This window comes from Anomaloglossus baeobatrachus, chromosome 5 (genome assembly GCF_048569485.1).
Source record: "Anomaloglossus baeobatrachus isolate aAnoBae1 chromosome 5, aAnoBae1.hap1, whole genome shotgun sequence".
Classification (NCBI taxonomy): domain Eukaryota; kingdom Metazoa; phylum Chordata; class Amphibia; order Anura; family Aromobatidae; genus Anomaloglossus; species Anomaloglossus baeobatrachus.
Window position 1 is genome coordinate 577,850,740 of NC_134357.1, and position 20,245 is coordinate 577,870,984.

A 20,245-nucleotide genomic window follows, 5' to 3' on the forward strand; every position below is an offset into this window, starting at 1 on the left:
GCTCTGATCTGGAAGAACAGGAATTGTGAGCACTTTGGGAATGTCACAGAATGGATTGATAAAGGTATAACTAGATTGTCCCCATTATTTAGAGGAATGTAATATGTGCATTGTGTAATGTTCAGCAAAGATTTGGGTAACAGAAGAATGACTTTCACTATCTGCAATTATTATTTTACTTGATAAAGGATATAAATAAATGGTAGTCACTGATAAAGGGGAGAATAGATCAATAGAAAACTAATCAATAGATGTAAGGGGAAGAGAAATTCAGAGTTGTCACAATTTTATCCATCATTGTTGGATATTTGGAAGACAGCTGTAAAGCCCATGATGTCCGGCGTCCTCCCACTCTCCTGCCCCCCTCCACCAGTGAGGACGTCAGTTCCCTCACCTGTCCCATGCTGCAACCTCACCACTCCTGATAGGCTCCAGGCCTCTGCCTGTAGGGTGCACCCGCAGCCATACCCTCTTTTCTTACAGAGCCAGCGTCCTCATAACCCGGAAGTGCTTCCCAGGTGAGCTGGGAGGCTGCAGGCATTTAAGGCAACTCTGCCCTTTGAGAGTTGCCTGGGCAATGAGTTTGAGTTAAGCCCACTTTACACGCTTCAATATATCTCACAATCCGTCGTTGGGGTCAAGTTGTGACGCACATCCGGCATCGTTTGTGAGGTATCTGCGTGTGACATCTACTTGCGATCAGGATTGAACGCAAAACCGTTGATCGCAAACACATCGTATCATTCTCTAGAATTGAGCGTTTTGTTGCACGAACCTAGTCAATTGTAACGTGTGACATCCCTCATACGATTTTGGTGTCTGATGCTATGTGCGCAGGTGTGCGCTCTGCACCGCAGCTTAAAAAAGGTCCGCTTCAGAGCGCAGCTGAAAAGCTGCGTTCTGAAGCGCCTCACAATGTCTGTCATTCACTAATCTCTGTCAGACGGTCACTATCTCTATCCCTCACTCTCTGTCCATGTCAGTCTATCCCCCTCTCTCATATACTCACCGATCCCCGATCCCCGGCGCTGCACGGCGTTCACACTGCTCCGGCGGCTTTTACTGTTTTGAAAAAGCCGGCCGCCCATTAAACAATCTCGTATTCCCTGCTTTCCCCGCCCACCGGCGCCTATGATTGGTTACAGTGAGACACGCCCCCACGCTGAGTGACAGGTGTCACACTGCACCCAATCACAGCAGCCGGTGGGCGTGTCTATACTGTGTAGTGAAATAAATAATTAAATAATTTAAAAAAACGGCATGCGGTTCCCCCCAATTTTAAAACCAGCCAGATAAAGCCATACGGCTGAAGGCTGGTATTCTCAGGATGGGGAGCTCCACGTTATGGGGAGCCCCCCAGCCTAACAATATCAGCCAACAGCCGCCCAGAATTGCCGCATACATTATATGCGACAGTTCTGGGACTGTACCCGGCTCTTCCCGATTTGCCCTGGTGCGTTGGCAAATCGGGGTAATAAGGAGTTAATGGCAGCCCATAGCTGCCAATAACAGCTCAGCTGATCGCGCTGATCGCGCTACTCACCGCCGCTCCTATCACCTCCACGCAGCAACTGAGGTGAGTAGCGCGATCAGCTGAGCTGTCACTGAGGTTACCCGCGGCCACCGCTGGATCCAGTGACAGCGGGTAACCTCAGTGACAGCAGCTGATCGCGCGGCTGTGTTCATTACCTGCGTGGAGGTGACCGGAGCGGCGGTGTCTTCTGCAGCTCCGGTCACCTCCATGCAGCAGCGCTGGAAGCGACGCTGGAGCATCCTGGATTACGCCGGACATGGAGGGCTTTTTGGGGCTGATTAAAGTGGTGAACCAGGGTATATGTTTGTGTTTTTTATTTCTAATAAAGGATTTTTTCGGGTGTGTGTGTTTATTTACTGTAATTTACAGATTAATCATGGAAGGTGTCTCATAGACGCCTGACATGATTAATCTAGGACTTATTGGCAGCTATGGGCTGCCAATAACTCCTTATTACCCCGATTTGCCAACGCACCAGGGCAAATTGGGAAGAGCCGGGTACAGTCCCAGAACTGTCGCATATAATGTATGCGGCAATTCTGGGCGGCTGTTGGCTGATATTGTTAGGCTGGGGGGCTCCCCATAACGTGGAGCTCCCCATCCTGAGAATACCAGCCTTCAGCCGTATGGCTTTATCTGGCTGGTTTTAAAATTGGGGGGAACCGCATGCCGTTTTTTTTAATTATTTAATTATTTATTTCACTACACAGTATAGACACGCCCACCGGCTGCTGTGATTGGGTGCAGTGTGACACCTGTCACTCAGAGTGGGGGCGTGTCTCACTGTAACCAATCATAGGCGCCGGTGGGCGGGGAAAGCAGGGAATACGAAATTGTTTAATGGGCGGCCGGCTTTTTCAAAACAGTAAAAGCCGCCGGAGCAGTGTGAATGCCGTGCAGCGCCGGGGATCGGGGATTGGTGAGTATGAGAGAGGGCTGCTAACTTCAGTAACTTAGGAGATTAACGGTCACCAGTGAGTCTTTCACTGGTGACCGCTAATCAGGGCACGACACAGACAGAGCCGCAGTATGACAATGAAGTCGGGTGAAGTTCACCCGAGTTCATTCTGACAGTGCGGCTCTGTCTGTGTCTGCTGTCATCTGCCATTCAGCTCTGCTACATGGCTGTCTGTGGCTGCTGTCATCTGCCATTCAGCTCTGCTACATGGCTGTCTGTGTCTGCTGTCAGCGGCCATGTAGCAGAGCTGAATGGCAGATGACATAGTAAAAACGCATCCCTACACATTACACACGCTTGGCAAGTCAAAAAAAAAAAAAAAAAGGTGCTCAATGCATACGTCACAGAACACATGATCTAAAGGATCGCACACAAAATTGACCAATTTAACATAGACTACTAACGCACGTGTGACAGCAAATGAACGACCAACGTGAAATCTCATAAGATCCCGTATGCAACCTGGGCGTGTCACATCGCAAATGCGATTGTACAACTAATTGCAACGTGTAAAGTGGGCTTTAGATTCATTTCTGTAGTCCGGTTCCCCAGCACTGTGCTGCTGCCACTGTCTTATTGTGCTAGTTCTGTTGCTTATACCTGTTTGCATTACAGTGTACTGCTGCTGTATCCCAACCTGCTGCCGCTGCTGCGAGCCGTTACCCCGGCTGCCTACACGGATACCCGCTGCCACAAAGTATCGTCCCCTGCAGCCACAAGTATTCACGCCGGTCGGCCTAGAAGACCTGTCCGTTCATATACAGTGTGTCCACCCATATCCTGTCCACCGCCATTAACTTGAGAACGGCGGCAGCTATAGGCATAGAAGTGGTGTCTAGGTATAGTAAAGTAGCCATGCGCTACGCAATGAAACCACCTATAGCGCCACCTGGTGGAAAACAATAGAGTTAGCATTTTTATTTCGAAAACGGAATGAGATAGAGAAAAAAAGTGAATTACAAAGTTGTAGGGCATCATCAATTCAATAGGAATCCACACCTTGCATACAGAAATGCTATGATATGAAACCCATGACTTCCCCCCCCAAAACATTGAATGCTGGTCACGCATATGGCGCTCATTTAACTTTGATGCTCAAAGTGGCCACCGTCAGCTGCAATGCTCATCTGGATTCTGGACATCACACTGTATCTTCCTGCACGTTGTGTAATATGGTAGGTGACACGTTTGCACAAGCATCTGTGGTATGTCGTCGTAGGTCCTGCAATATTGGTGGAGGGGGTCGCATACACCTGCTGTTTGATGACACCTCACAGAAAGAAGTCCAATGGGGTCAGGTCAGGTGAGCATGGAGGCCACTCCACACAGCCAACACACCCAATGACTTGTAGGAAGGTCTCCATGAGGTATCGCTTCACGTCCGCAGGCTTGTGAGTTTTACACATTCTAATTATAGCATTTCTGTATGCAAGGTGTCGATTCGTATTGAATTGATGATGCCCTACAACTTTGTAATTCACTTTTTTTCTCTATCTCGTTCCGTTTTCGAGATAAAAATGCTAACTCCGTTGTTTTCCACCAGGTGGCGCTATAGGTGGTTTCATTGCGTAGCGCATGGCTACTTTACTATACCTAGACACCACTTCTATGCCTATAGCTGCCGCCGTTCTCAAGTTAATGGCGGTGGACACACTGTATATGCATATGACATGTATATGCATGTCACTGAAATCAATGATAAATCAAGCAAAAAAAAAAGTCCCAAAATGAAGGAAACAAGAAAGCGGTTCATGCTAAAAATTATATATACTTTATTAATTACATTTTTTTAGGTAAAAAACAGATAAAATGCTCCTGAGAGGGAGCCAAATAATTACCCAGATGTTTTTGGCAGCAAAATATGTTTACAGTGCATTTTATTTAGTCATTTTTGAGTAACTTCACATAAGTAATTATTTAGATAATCTTTTGATTAGTAAAGTATGTATATATTTATGTGAGGTATTTATTATATTTATTCTAAGAATTTTTGTACCAATTTTTTCCCTGTATCCCCCCATTTTTTAAGTATTTTTGTGTAAACATCTGGGTAATTATTTGGGTCCCTCTCAGGAGCATTATATCTGTTTTTTACCTAAAAATGTGTTTATTTAATTAAGTATATATAAATTTTAGCATGAACCGCTTGATTCCTTCATTTTGGGACTTTTTTTTTTTTTGGTTGATTTAGGTACTAACTAGACTGTATGTTGGGAGTGCCGTCAGTTTTTTTGTCTAGATTCTGAAGTCATGTCCTCTGACTGTGCACCCTTGTCCCATTAGCCACAGGTGATGTTATTCTCTAGTAGCGGGGTCCTACTTGATCATACACAAAGTTTTTAACCCTGAGGGAGGCGTTAGTGTATGACCCAGTATATGGGATATGCCTTGACGTGGCTACTGGGCAGATATAGAAATTACCATTTTTGTATGTTAAATATCTCAAATTTTCCTAGATTTCCTATCGCAGTAATGCATGTCTATATACTTACATTCATGGCTTTCATGCTTTAGCATTTCAGAGTGCAACTGTCTTTTTGTTATTATAGGGCATATTCAGTTTTGCGCTTGTTCAGACTGTATGTTGGGAACGCCGTCAGTTTTTTCGTCTAGGTACTAAACATGCAGGGTGCCAAAGCTTTTGTATCCATCCATTGTCCTGTTTTGTTAATTATAAAATGTAAATCACAAATTCATATATATATATTTTTTTTGCCTATAATACAAAGGAAATGTGTCATCTTTAACTTTATGCCTTTTCATCTTCATCTTGTTTTACTGTTCACAATAAAGCTGTAATTTTGACCAGGAGTGTCCAAACTTTTGCATCCCACTGTATAAATTATCCATAGGGGATATAGGACCCTCTGTTCCTCCACAAGGTCGGCATACGTACAGAGGACAAAGGTGGGAAGTGCTGAGCGGAAGCTGCGGATCTTATACACAGGCTGCGGAGTATAAATACTTTTTTGGAGTAAAGTTATTACGATTGTAAATCCTAATCTGCAGGTCTGGTCGGAGACACCAAGGTTTTACATAAGGGAATATAGAAGAACTGACACTGGACACACGCGGGAAAACTGCGGTAGGACGATTATTGTTTCTTACACATAAATTGATAACATTTAGATGGATTCAGACGACTCCGACAAAACGTGATTAACAAAGTAATAATAATAAATAATTGTATTCATTTATATAGCGCTATTAATTCCACAGCGCTTTACATAATTGGCAACACTGTCCCCATCGGGGCTCACAATCTAGAGTCCCTATCTGTATGTCTTTGGAGTGTGGGAGGAAACCGGAGAACCCAGTGGAAACCCACGCAAGCACGGGGAGAACATACAAACTCCTTGCAGATGTTGTCCTTGGTGGGATTTGAACCCAGGACCCCAGCGCTGCAAGATTGCAGTGCTAACCACTGAGCCACCACAAGATTGCAGTGCTAACCGCTGAGCCACCACAAGACTGCAGTGCTAACCACTGAGCCACCACAAGATTGCAGTGCTAACCGCTGAGCCACCACAAGACTGCAGTGCTAACCGCTGAGCCACCATGCCACCCATTACTACAGGACGGTATGAGAAGGGGGTTTATTCTAAAGGAAACGATGGAGCCAAAAATGAGAGAATCTGGGCCCCGGGCCTGGAGACTTCGGGCTTCCAGCGTGTCAGTACGAGGCGGGGTCTTTGTCCCTGGAGCTTCTCTACTCAGTATAATGAGACTCACTGATCTTATTCATATAAAAAGCATCTGAGTAACATAGAAACTGCCGAAATATGAGGAGCTTGTCTCATCTATAAGTCACTGTATAAAGAGCTATGGAGACAGCGCTATTCTTCTGTACAACATATGTGATGTTGCTGTAGCCCTAATATTTCTGTACATGATGTCTCTGTCTAGATAATCTTACCCTAGCATTATGGATTGGGAAATGGTGGAAAGGGAGGGGTATTTTATTGTCATTTCTCTAACAAACAAAAATACTAGAATTATCTAATTGAAAAAAGATACTTCCCATTAGTTTTGTTGTGCACTGAAAACTAAATTTGGATTTTAAAAAGTATTTTAAATCATATAAAATGCAATCACAATCTAAATTCCCTATATTTATGTCTTTGGAGTATGGGAGGAAACCAGAGAATCTGGAGGAAATACGCAATCACTGGGAGAACATACAAACTCCTTGCAGATGTTGCCCTTGGTGTCAATATCTGCAAGGAGTCTGTCACCACTGAGCCACCGTGCCGCCCTGTATCACATGTTTGTCAGTATTATGCTTTATAGAGAAGATATCATTAGGATTTTAATCTTAGCATGGAAAATAATTTTAAAACTTTATCACACAAGATGTTCCCACAATGAAGGAATGGATGGTAGATGGAAATAGTAATGTGTAATATGAGCATGTTTATTATTGTAGTATAGAGAAGTTACAGACATTGCTCAGACATGGACATTGTGCGCTGAAAGTAACTGTAATGAATGGCAGATCGCTGAGATTGGGAGTGAGGAAGAAGAGGGAGGAGGGATGTTGTGTATTTTGGGAGGAGGGTGCAATACTCTTGGCCATATAGTGAATATATAAATTTACACTGATGAGTAAAAGGGTAATAATGTTTTTAACGTGTGACTTTCAGGCTCCATATCTCCTCACCCACTACATGTATGAGAATGAGACTACCATCATTTTATAGATAATCATCTCAGCTATCTCATACATAAATCTGACTTACAACAATATATCATATGATTAGATATGCATATTCTTGTCAGGTCAATGTATTGTTACTGTTTTGCTATTGGTGTTTTAAAAAAATCTTTTTTCCTGTGTACTACTGTGTACTACTACTATGTATTACAACCTGTTCTCATATTCCCTAATAGCTCAGTGTGTTAGGTTGATTCCCAAGAGAAAGGTCACTGGTTTGAATTGAGGAGTAGCCATGAAGATATCCAAAGAAAAGAGAAACAGCATCCTCCAGTTCATGGAAAGCGGTCTGTCGGCAGAGAAAATTGCCAAACTGCAAAAGCCAAGAGGTGGACGTCCAGCAAAAATATCGAAGTCAACTCATCACAAGATCTATCAGTTCTGGCATGACAAACACTGCAATGGAGGTGGCTCGTATGCTTTATAATAGTGAGATCACTGGCGTCCATGCAAGTATCGTCAATAGACTATGCTCTGATAGGTGCAAATAAGTTTGGAAGAAAAAAGGGAAACAGAGGGTAAGAGATGGAGAAATTGAGGAAACTATCAAGTTCAGTAGAAGAAACCTGATGATATGGAGTTGTTTCACAGCCAAAGGCAGTGCACACTTGATGGGGATCAATGGTGATCTCAATGTTGAGCTATATCTGAGTATCCTACACGTTACGTCATACACTGGAGTACTCTGGGTATGAAAAGGACGTCAGTGTTGCAGACAGACGACCTGAAGCATTCTTCGAGATTAGCGAAGAAATGGTTCAATGATAATAAAGTAGAGGTGCTGGATTGGCCCCCACAGTTTTCAGTCCGCAACCCAATACTTGTGGGTAGAGTTAAAGAAAATGCTGTATACATACCCAAAAGAATAGACAAGTATGCACAAACATTGGGACCATGTAGAAGAGACCTGGAATCAGATTTCGGTCGAGACATACTTGAATCTGATCCAGAACATGAAGAGAAGGATTCACGCAGTGTTGAGAACCAGAAGTGGATTTACAAAATGCTAACAATTGATTAAAAATTTTGATTTTTAGGAGCAAAACCATAATATGCAGTGACATGACAAGAATCTGCATAACTAATCAAATGCTAAATAGTTACAAGTAAATTGTATGTATTAGATAGCCGAGATGATTGTTTATAAAATGATGGTAGTCTCATGTTCAATAAAATAGCAGATGGGGGGATATGGAGCCTGAAAGTAAAAGGTTAAAACATTTTTACCCTTTTGCTCCTCAGTGTATAACACTGTAATGTTCTATGCACATGGAATATTGCTTTTTATTTGATTTTTAGAAAACAGACATATATTAGTAACTGCATATATTGTAATTCTAATGTAACTTCTAACGTGCTTTCCCTTTGTTTCTTTTCTTGCCTTTAGTTTGACTGTTTCTTTTGTGTTTTCTTGTTCAGTTTGTCAAATACAGGTGCATCTCAATAAATTAGAATATCATAATAAAGTTAATTTATTTCAGTAATTCAATACAAAAAAGGCAACACACATATTATATAGAGTCATTACACACAGAGTGATCTATTTCAGGTGTTTATATCTGTTAATGTGGATGATTATGGCTTACAGCCAATGAAAACCAAAACAATCATTATCTCAGAAAATTAGAATAATAACCACAGAGCACCTGCAAAGGCTTCCTAAGTGTTTACAATGGTCCTTTAGATTGGTTCAGTAGGCTACACAATCATGGATAAGATTGCTGTCTTGTCAGATATTCAGAAGGCAGTCATTGACACACTCCACAAGGAGGGTAAGCCACAAAAGGTCATTGCTAAAGAAGCTGGCTATTCTGTGAGTGCTGTATCCAAGCATATTAATGGAAAGTTGAGTAGAAGGAAAAGGTGTGGTAAAAAAAATGTGCATAAGCATCTGGGATAACCGCAACATTGATAGGATTGTTAAGAAAAGGCCATTCAAAAATTTGGGGAAGATTCACAAGGAGTGGACTGCTATTGGAGTCAGTGCTTCAAGAGCCACCACACACAGACATATTCAGGATATGGACTACAAGTGTCAGATTCCTTGTGTCAAGCCACTCATGACCAATAGACAATGCCATAAGCGTCTTACTTGGGCCAAGGAGAAAAAGAACTAGACTATGGCTAAGTGGTCCAAGGTGTTGTTTTCAGATGAAAGTAAATTTTGCATTTCATTTGGAAATCAAGGACCCAGAGTCTGGAGGAAGAGTGGAGAGGCCACAATCCAGGCAGAGGTGTATGGATTAAATGTAATAACCCATTTACCTGTGGCCAAACATTTCTTTGCTTCAGGACACAACATAAACCACATGAAAGTTGTCATAATAAAATGCAACTTCAGATCACAGAATCATCAAAGGGTGTGGGAATACAAATTCATTACAATGTTTGATTCTGTCCACTCAAGACTAAATCTGTCAAGAGGATTTATGACTCACTACAAAATCTGAGGAGTCTGCTTCAGAGACTACTAGGGCACCAGGCCTCTGATCCTACATGGATATTGGGACAATAAAACTGTCACACCACTAATCAAAGATAATTAAGGATTCACTATCTAAGCTCAGTGTTTGTTTATTTAAATGTCATTTTATTATACCATGCCTCTGCTCTGTTTGTGAATATATTTGAGTTTCTTCAGATATTTTGTTAAGGGTGCTTTACACGCTGCGACATCGCTAGCGATCTCGTTAGCGATGTGACACGCCAGATTGCAGATGCGATCTTCCGAGATCGCACATGTGACCGGCTCTATAAAAACGACCTATGTGCGATCTCGGCAGATCGCATCTGTGATCTGGCGTGTCAAATTGCTAACGAGATCGCTAGCAATGTCGCAGCGTGTAAAGCACCCTTTATACCATGCCTAATGAAGGGACCTGATAAATCTGGAAAGCTTGCCTTGTAACATCAAATTCCAAAGAGGGCCTTCCTTGAAGTGTGTTCAGGCACAGGAAACAGCCATAGTCTGTTATGTTCCAGCTACTCCCTGTATTTATGCTTTTAAGATGAATTTATATATATAAAGAAAAAAACTTTTATTCACAAGATCGGTGAGTGCTGCTCCTATTTTTCGTCTCTTTGGAATTTGAACTTTACTACTGCCTGGAGTATAGCACCTGTAGTCCTGAAGAGTCTGTGGGCATGTCTTTCCATCACTGATTACATGCATGTGAGTGGTGCCGGATTTTTTTCTGGTTGGACTTTTTATTGCTTTGTAATATAATTTACATTATTTTAGTTAGCTGTTATGATTAAGGGACCGAGGAGGATCAAAAAAATGCGGAATCCCAAATAGTAACAGAGTTGCTGAAACCTTAACGGATTGCAGACCTAATCCTGACACACAACTAGAAGTAGACGTGGGACGAGCCTACGATGACCTAGTCGTTTCGACACAGCCGGAGAACTAAATATTCTCACAGATATAAGAAAGCTAATACTATCTTTATAAGAAAGGATAGGAAGGAGCACTGTTTGCAACCGTAAAAACCCTAATAAATACCAGCAATGATATGGAAAAATCCTGACGTCACATAACCTCCCCCCACTGTACCAGCACTCAGATGTTACTGGGATCCAAAAAAAACACTAAGACAGATGAGGGACTGAATTAATACCAGGCATGACAAACACAATACCTTGCGGAATCATGGAGCTAAGTATACAGACACTCCCAGCAGGGAATGATCCCATTCGACCAAGAAATCCACACAGACAAAATAGGAATCAAGCATTAGTATCAAAGCAGAAAAGAAAACAACAAAAAAGTGGAAAACAAACAGCAGAGGTACAAAGACCACTTATCTGAGAGGAGTTCTGGTAGTGACCAGGGCTGGTTACAGAATGTCCTTAACACACAGGAGACAATTGAGCACCGGCAAGTAACAAGAGAAAACTACTCAGTTATATAGTCCCAATCTGACCCTGATTGCCAGTCCTCTGCAGGTGTGTGACTTTCATTCCACAAATCAACTGCACCGCCAGCACTGACCACAAGAGGGAGCCTCAAACTGGAAAACGTATTCACAACAGTTAGCCATTAAAACGTATCAGAACAACAAGATTATAATTTTGTTTCACTGAGAGCAATCAATCCTTTTTGTATTTAATTACTGAAAGAAATTAACTTTTTGATGATATTTTAATTTATTGAGATGCACTTGTATATGGTTTTTGAATTTTTCTTAGTGGTCAAGAAATTACAATTTTCAAGAAAAACGTCTAGGTATGACAATGGCTTCTACCAGTGTGAATTTTGTGATGTTCAAAAAGACTGCATTTGTGTGTAAAACATTTCCCACATTCAACATGAAAATGACTTCTCTCCTGTGTGAATTATTTGGTGTTTAAAAAGAGTTGATTTATCGCCAAAACATTTTCCACATTCTGAACATGAAAAAGGCTTCTCCCCTGTGTGAGTTCTCTTATGTGTAACAAGATGTGATTTTTGTTTAAAACATTTCCCACATTCTGAACAAAAAAAGGGCTTCTCTCCAGTGTGAATTCTTTGATGCTGAACAAGTAGTGATGTACATGAAAAACATTTCCCACAGTCTGAACATGAATATGGCTTCTTCCCTGTGTGAGTTCTTTGATGTGTAACATAATCTGATTTGTGTGCAAAACATTTACCACATTCTGAACATGAAAAAGGCTTCTTCCCTGTGTGAGTTTTCTGATGTGTAATAAGTTGTAATTTACGTGTAAAACATTTTCCACATTCTGAACATGAAAAAGGCTTCTCCCCTGTATGAGTTTTCTGATGTCTAATAAGTTGTGATTTTTGGTTAAAACATTTCCCACATTCTGAACAAAAAAAGGGCTTCTCTCCAGTGTGAATTCTTTGATGCTTAACAAGTACTGATGTATGTGCAAAACATTTCCCACATTCTGAACATGAATATGGCTTCTCCCCTGTGTGAGTTCTTTGATGTATAACAAAATGTGATTTCTGTGCAAAACATTTCCCACATTCTGTACATGAAAATGGCTTCTCCCCTGTGTGAATTCTCTGATGTATAACAAACTGTGATTCATGTGCAAAACATTTCCCACATTCTGAACATGAAAATGACTTCTTCCCTGTGTGAGGTTTCTGGTAACTAACAGACTCAGAAGAAAATCTTTTCTCCCCTGTGTGAATTTGTTTATGTATTTTTTTAGATTCTAAAGTTGAAAATGGCTTTTTTGCTGTAAGAGCACTTCTATTTTGAATGCCTGATTTGTGACTTATATTTTTCTTTATAGTCTGTGATAAAACAGAAGGTAGATCCTGTTTAAAAGAATCAGATAATAGATCTTTGCTGTGAAGAGATGATGGTATATCTGGAATAGTTGCATTCACTTTAGTTATATCTTGTGTGATATCAAGGTCATCTGATTTAAAAAATGAAGAAGATGTCAGTTGTGCCTCTGATCTCCTGGTGCAGTCATCTGCCAAGAATAAAAATTATTTTTAAAGAATATATAAAAATGTTAGGATATAATTTCTAAAATAGCTAAAGAAATTGCAAGTAATATATAAATCTAGAATTATAATTACTTGAAACAAAAACATTCACAATTTAACAGTAGACCTCTGAGCAAGTACCACTAGAATAAGATGTTCAACCCTCTTTGTTCATTTTGCATCTCAAATATTTGAATAATAATCCACTAAATAATGTTTTCTGGCTAAAATTATAGCAAAAAACGTCTACTCTGTCAGTGTGAAAATAGGATGTTTCCACACTGGTCATAGCTGAAAAACTCTTGAAAAGAGAAATGGCTTCATAATCCAATCCAAAAAAATTCCAAAGCGAAATGTCATCGATGCTTCTCAGCGTTGCAGTGGCCCAAACACTGTTTGTATCCACATATTGGGCATTACCACAGAGAAGACCCACAAACATTTACGGTGTGTGTTTCCTAGAGCTCAAACTGGGCACTGTGTGTAGGGCAGTAAAATGGCAGATTTGTAATTTTCTCACTCCAACGTCCATTTCATGCCAATTTCCAGAGACTGCCTCTGGAGTCAAGATAGTCATTTAAACTAAAGTAGAATACAGTAAGTGCTATTTATTAACTATACACTGGAGATCAATATTAGAGAACAACACACAATTTCCTAAATGTTGCGGTCATTGTGTCGTCCTATGTGATTATTTCCTAACATGAAGAAACTCGCAGTATTTAAAGCTTATTTCATAAATTGAATTTTTTCAAAAGCAAATAATAAAAATGTAAATGAAATAAATGTAAAAGAACACTGATCAAAATGAGAGAACACGTTCAGATACCTGCAAGTTATTGGTGTTAATCTGGCACCTGGTGCTAATTTCTTTAATTATCTGACAAACCCAAATTAACTGCAGTCCATAGAAATACACTGCACACACTTTTGTCTTTGCTTTGCAAGTGAAAATTGTTTTTTTATTTAGAAGAAACCAAATAATTTAACACAACCAATTGATACATTTCGGCCTAAGAAAAAAATATTATTCAGCTCACCCGTATATGTATCCGCTCAGTTCAGGTGGGATGCAGGATGTCCACCGGACAGGCAGGTCCGTAGAGGCAATAGCAAGAAGACAGGATGGGACTCAGCACCAATTCCAGGATAGCAAAAATATAAATCCAACGAAAAATATATAAAAATGTAGAAACTTTATTCAATGATTAAAAATCCAAGAAAACATCATCGGTTCCATGAAAACATCATGGCTTGACGCGTTTCGGACAGTTGGAATATGGATAAGTCCTTAATCATAAGCCATCATAAGGCTTATGATTAAGGACTTATCCATATTCCAACTGTCCGAAACGCGTCAAGCCATGATGTTTTCATGGAACCGATGATGTTTTCTTGGATTTTTAATCATTGAATAAAGTTTCTACATTTTTATATATTTTTCGTTGGAGTTATATTTTTGCTATCCTGGAATTGGTGCTGAGTCCCATCCTGATTTCGGCCTAAGAGGCCTTGTTCACAGGGTCGCTAGGAAAAGGAAAATATATACAGTGATTAAACACATATACAGATATATACATTATTTACAATATGAACTGAAGACAAGGATTTTTACAAAAGTGTGAGAATAATGATAATACACATGATAAGAATGAGGAAGAAAAGTGATTCCGACACCTAAATAGGAAAGGGTTCTTTACAGTTAGAGCGGTCAGACTGTGGAATACACTACCACAAGAGGTAGTAATGGCAGATACTATAACAGCTTTTAAAAAAGGGCTGGATGATTTCCTCAGTACACAAAACATTGTTGGTTATAAATGACTTAGTGACTAAATGTAGAACTGGTGGAGGAAGGTTGAACTAGATGGACCTAGGTCTTTTTTCAACCTAAGTAACTATGTAACTATGTAACTATGATAAGACAGGTAAGGGAGGAAGATGAGGGTAGAGGAAAAGGTTCTGATGATTAAAAGTGTTAGGTAGTTATGTACTACATGTAAAGTTGATCTCCTGGTAAGTGTGAGGATTTTGGAGTAATGAGGGCATCCTCTAATATGAAATGCAGGTTATGTCAGAAATGTATAAAAGTACAAAGAGGGGAAGAAATAGACTAAGAATAAGAGTGATGAGTAGTACCTATGAATGGCAAGCACTCCCGTGCCTGTGCTTTCCTGAATGTAGCCCTGCCATAATGTGAGCGTGTGGACTTTAAATAACGCTAACGCCTGCACACTAGCAATCTCACAGACTGCAGGGAAATGACGTGTCATTGTGTGCTGTGAGAGGCCGACACTGGCGCACTGGAGGGCGCTTAGTATATTGTGGGGCGTCTGTGTGATAGTGCACTGTAGCATCCTGGTAGTTATGGAGATGGCAGCGCATGCGCACTGATCAATCTAATGACTCTGACTAATGACTGATCTAATGACTGATGTAGCTGGCGCTTGCGTGTTGTGGAGCTTGCTGAGACAACTTTGTAGTCATGGGGATGGTTGTGCGTGCGCGCTGATGAATCTAATGATGCACTGTTAGTAGCACTGGCCCCTCTATACTGATAGGAATCAAAGCGCATGTGTGAAAAGCACAGCTCTGAATCTGTAATGCCCTGTTTACTATCAGTATTGAAAGGCCAGTTATATTAACAGCGCCGTCACTGGATTCATCAGCACAAAACGCACAACTCCAAAATCCTCACACTTACCAGTAGATCAAATTTACAGGTAGTATATAACTACCCAACACTTATTATCATCACTACATTTTCCTCTACCCTCATCCTCTTCCTTACCTGTCTTATCAAATGTGACATTATCATCATGTGCACTGCTTGTATATACTATCTAATATACTAATACTGTAACAACTATGTGTACACACTTGCTGTAGACTAGCATTATATTGTTATATAGGTACTCCTAACTTTCTACTACCATGTGCTTTCTTTAATATTTAAAAATATTTAAAAATATCCAGAAATATCCAGATAGGAGATTATTCTCACACTTTTGAAAAAATCTTTATCTAAAGTTAATATTGTAAATAAATGTATATATCTGTATATGTGTTTAGTCGCTGTATATATTTTCCCTTTCCTAGCGACTCTAGGAACAAGGCCCCTTGGGCCAAAATGTAGGAATTAGTAGTGTTAAATTATAGGATTTCTCCTAAATAAAAACAGTTTTTTCACTTGCAAAGCAAAGACAAAAGTGTGTGCAGTGTATTAATATGGATTGTAAATAAGGGGTTTAACCCGTACACTAGAACCCGAAAAATAATCCAGTGTGCATGCCGTTTATTATTTAAATCCTATGTACCTGGCAGCTTAAGTTTCCAGTTTGCACTGACTTTGCAAAAATAGTGTATCGTTCAAAAGTGACTGAAACCCTCCGACAACAGGTTGTCTAGCTGAAGGCCAAAGGGGTGACCCTATCAGCCATAGCAAGAGAAGTAGGTAGAGCCAAGTCTGTGATTTCAAGAATATTGTTCTTTACAGCATCACAAACTCTTTCAAGTCCCCCAAGAAGACTGATTGCCCTCAAAAGACAAATGCAAGACAGGACAGGATAATAGGGAAAATCTCCATGGGTAAATCGTTCCAAAACTTCAGCTGGAATTGCTAGCCAGAGTTCAGCACAGAACAGGGTAAGAATCTTATCTCGTCATACAGTGTCATGATGTTTGAGAGCATTTCGACTGAAAGCCCACTCTGAAGTGACCAAACCTCTCATTAGCAGAAAGAATCAAAAGGAGGATGTTGTGTGGACAGAGGAGAAGTGGTCCACAGTTCATTTTAATGATTAAAGCAAGTTTAATTTATTTGGGTTTAATGGGAAATATTATATTTGTTGACAAACTGGGGAAATACTGAATCCGAAGTGTAGTAAGAAGTCAGTGAAAGGCGGTGGAGGAAGTGTCATGGTTTGGGCATTGTTTTCTGCAGGAGTTGGACCTCTCATACAGCTACATGGCAGAGTGAATGCAAGTGTGTATCAGAACCTTCTTCAACAACGCGTGGTTCTTCACTTGCATTCATCACTCAATGAGCCAGCAATTTCCATGCAGGACAATGCCCCCTGTCACACAACAAAATGGGTAAAGCAGTTCCTTGAAACAGAAAACATTGAAACAATGAAATGGCCGCCCAGAGTCCTGATCTAAACCCAATAGAAAACCTCTGGAAAATCCTTGCTGACAAAGTTATGGCCAAGAAACCCACAACAGTCAAAGAACTGTGGAAGAAACTGGAAGACGAAAGGACCAAAATCCGACCAGAGCAGTGTGAGAGACTAGTGATGTCCTGTGGCCGCAGATGTGCTGAAGTCATTCACAGCGACGGCCGGTACACGTCCTACTGATTGATGACTGTTGTTACCGTAAGAAAATTTAGTTATATCTTTTTCTGTGCTACAGTCATTGCAGTTCTCTAATTCTGATCATCACATTTTTGGCAAAATCAAGGTTTTAGGTTGATTAACTTTGGATCTTTTGTAAAACACTATTCTAGTGGCAAAAACCTTCAAGTGTTGATCAATTTAAATTACATAATTTCTGAAAAAAGCAAGTGATCATACATTGTTCTCTAATTTTGATCTCCAGTGTATGTTGCGGTATCACTATTTGTTTTAAGAACATCCAAATGCAATGTGTGATAATTTCTAATTAATTTACATTTTTAGCGAATTTCAGATTTTTTCTAAGTGACCAGGAAACAAATTAATCTTAAATTACAGCTAAGATAAAGTACAATGTGTCACAAAAAAAAAAAAAATATCAGAAACACTGGCATCAGATGCAGCATTACAAAGGTGTTACCATGTAAAGTGACAGATGTCAGATTGGAGAAATGGGGCCTGGATAGGAGCAGAAAACTGTCTGCAGTGGAAAGCCATGAAATAAGAGCGGCTTTGTACTAACTACTATAGAGAAAACTGTGACTATAGACAATAACACATCTACTAAAATGACCGCCCTCCACCCCGACAGCCTTCACCGTCAGTGATTTAGTAACTAGAGGTGACACATCTGGAGTAATTACAGTATGTGGCTCGGGGGCTCTCGGCAATCCAAACTATTCTAGGGGCCAATATCTTCTGTCAGATGAGTTTCTTGAAGAAATATTAGACATTTACAGAGAACTTCTTAACATAGTCCAGTAAAGCGGCGTTGTACTCATTTAAGGTGAACCATCAGAGCTACTGTGAGTTTTGGCCAGAAAAGTAGAGAAAGTATTAGTGCTCCACATTTCAGGAGCGATTGTGCAGCAATCTGAATTCCTTAGTATCGGAAACATAATAGAATTCATGACGATCCTGTAGATGTGAGTGAATGTATTTTAGAGCCATCAACCACGCACAGCTTAGCGATTTACCATGGCGGAGGTGTCATGTTATCTTTATAATTTATCACAATCCCCTTTGAAGGAGACAAGTTGGATTGAAGAGAACATCTGTGCTCGATCCCCACAAAGCAGGACCTGGAGGACATGTTTACTAGACTAGAGGAGACTCAGACCCGGGGCCCATATTCTTTTAAACAAGACATTACGCAAGTGGGCAAGAGTGGATGACCTAGAATCTGACACAGCGTCTTTATATCAAACAATAGAGGACCAATATCTCATATCTGAACACACCACTCACATCTCAGATATTCTAACATTTATAGATAACAGAGAACCGTCACATATCAAACAATTTCTGTATTTGTGGCAAGTTTGAAGAAATCTCTTCCCATATATTGAAGAAAACCATTAATACTTTATGATTTACTATACTTCCTATGATTTACTTGGGAGGAAAGAGGACTCTAAAGGTCGCTTTACACGCTACGACATCGCTCAAGCGATCTCGTTGGGGGTCACGGAATTTGTGATGCACATCCGGCCGCTTTAGCGATCTCGTTGTGTGTGACACCTATGAGCGATTTTGAATCGTCGCAAAATCGTTCAAAATCGCTAATCGGTGACATGCCCCTCTAGTCCCAATTATCGTTGCTGCTGCATGTACGATGTAGTTCGTCGTTCCTGCGGTAGCACATATCTCTACGTGTGACACCGCAGGAACGAGGAACCTCACCTTACCTGCGGTCGCCGGCAATGCGGAAGAAAGGAGGTGGGCGGGATTTTACGGCCGCTCATCTCCGCCCCTCCGCTTCTATTGGGCGCCCGCTTAGTGACGTCGCTGTGACGCCGAAAGAATCGCACAACCGATGGGAGCGGTACGCACGCTAGTGATATCGGGAACGATATCGCAGCGTGTAAAGCGGCCTTTAGGCTATGTTCACACGCAGCATCTTTTTCTGTCAGTGCATCCTGTGTGCATCTAAAATGCACCCAAAACCGAATCAAAAACGCAATGCGATTTTACCGCGTTTTGCCCAATGTGTTTTTTTAGTCAAATCTATTGACTGGAGGGCTCAAAAACATGGTAAAAACGCAAAAAGAATTGACATGCTGCATCTTGAAAAACGCAGCCAAGATGCAGCCAACAAAAGATGCCCAGTGTGGACAGCAAAATCGAAATCTCATAGACTTTGCTGGGAGAAGGAAATGCATGCATTTAGGTTCATCTTTGTGACCTCAAAAATGCAGCAAAAGATGCCCTTATTGAAATGAGTTTAATTCACAGAGCTCTTCTTCCTACCCCCTAACCCCATCTGTATGACGTCGTTCTGCCTCTGTTTTTTTATTGAAAAATATGATTGTAAAAAAATTGATAATTAATGAATAACAAAATAAAAACTTACGGAACCCTAAACAATAAGAAATAATTATAAAATTTTGCCAATGTTCTCCTAAGAAAATGAGAGAAGGTTTCAATTTACGGTAATTCACAGGTTACACCGTCTCTGGGTTTTATGCCCGAGATCGGAAATATTAAAGGTAGGGTCTAGTGTTTTTTTTATTTTTGTATAAATAATAGTGATTATGAAATCAATTATTTTTAATACAAAATTAAACTCACTGTTTATTTAGTTTTTATTTAATTCTAGATTTACTCAAACACAGGGGGCTGCCATCTTGGATCTGCTGTGTGTAACGACAGTTACACACCTCAAATACGGCAGTTAGGGTATGTGCGCACGTTGCTTTTTACCTGCTTTTTTGCTGCTTTTTCTTCTGCGCTGTTTAATGCCAAAATGGATGTGTTCTTCTATTCAAGCAAAGTCTATGGGAATTTGGGTTTCTTGTTCACACTATGTTGTTCAAAATGCTGCCTTTTTGAGGCAGAACTTTGGTCAAAAACTCAGCTTTGCAGTGCAAAACCCAAATGGCAAAAACAATTGACATGTTGCTTCTTTGAAAAGCTGAGTTTTTGACCAAAGTTCTGCCTCAAAAAGGCAGCATTTTGAACAACATAGTGTGAACAAGAAACCCAAATTCCCATAGACTTTGCTTGAATAGAAGAACACATCCATTTTGGCATTAAACAGCGCAGAAGAAAAAGCAGCAAAAAAGCAGGTAAAAAGCAACGTGCGCACATACCCTTACATGGGCTTAACAGTCAGATGTTAGGCTGCGACTCTAGACACAGAGACCACTTCTGCTGTGATCTGACGCGCCCCCTGGGCTGTCCAGATCACAGC

At 40.5% G+C, this 20,245-nt stretch overlaps 1 protein-coding gene across 1 annotated transcript in view; it reads right to left on the bottom strand.

Annotated features, from left to right (window-relative positions):
* LOC142312442 (uncharacterized) overlaps positions 1-20,245 on the bottom strand; it is a 208,219-nt gene that overhangs the window by 184,171 nt on the left and 3,803 nt on the right. The window contains 1 exon segment of the mRNA XM_075351384.1: positions 11,890-12,642. Coding sequence (XP_075207499.1) covers positions 11,890-12,642 — 753 coding nt within the window.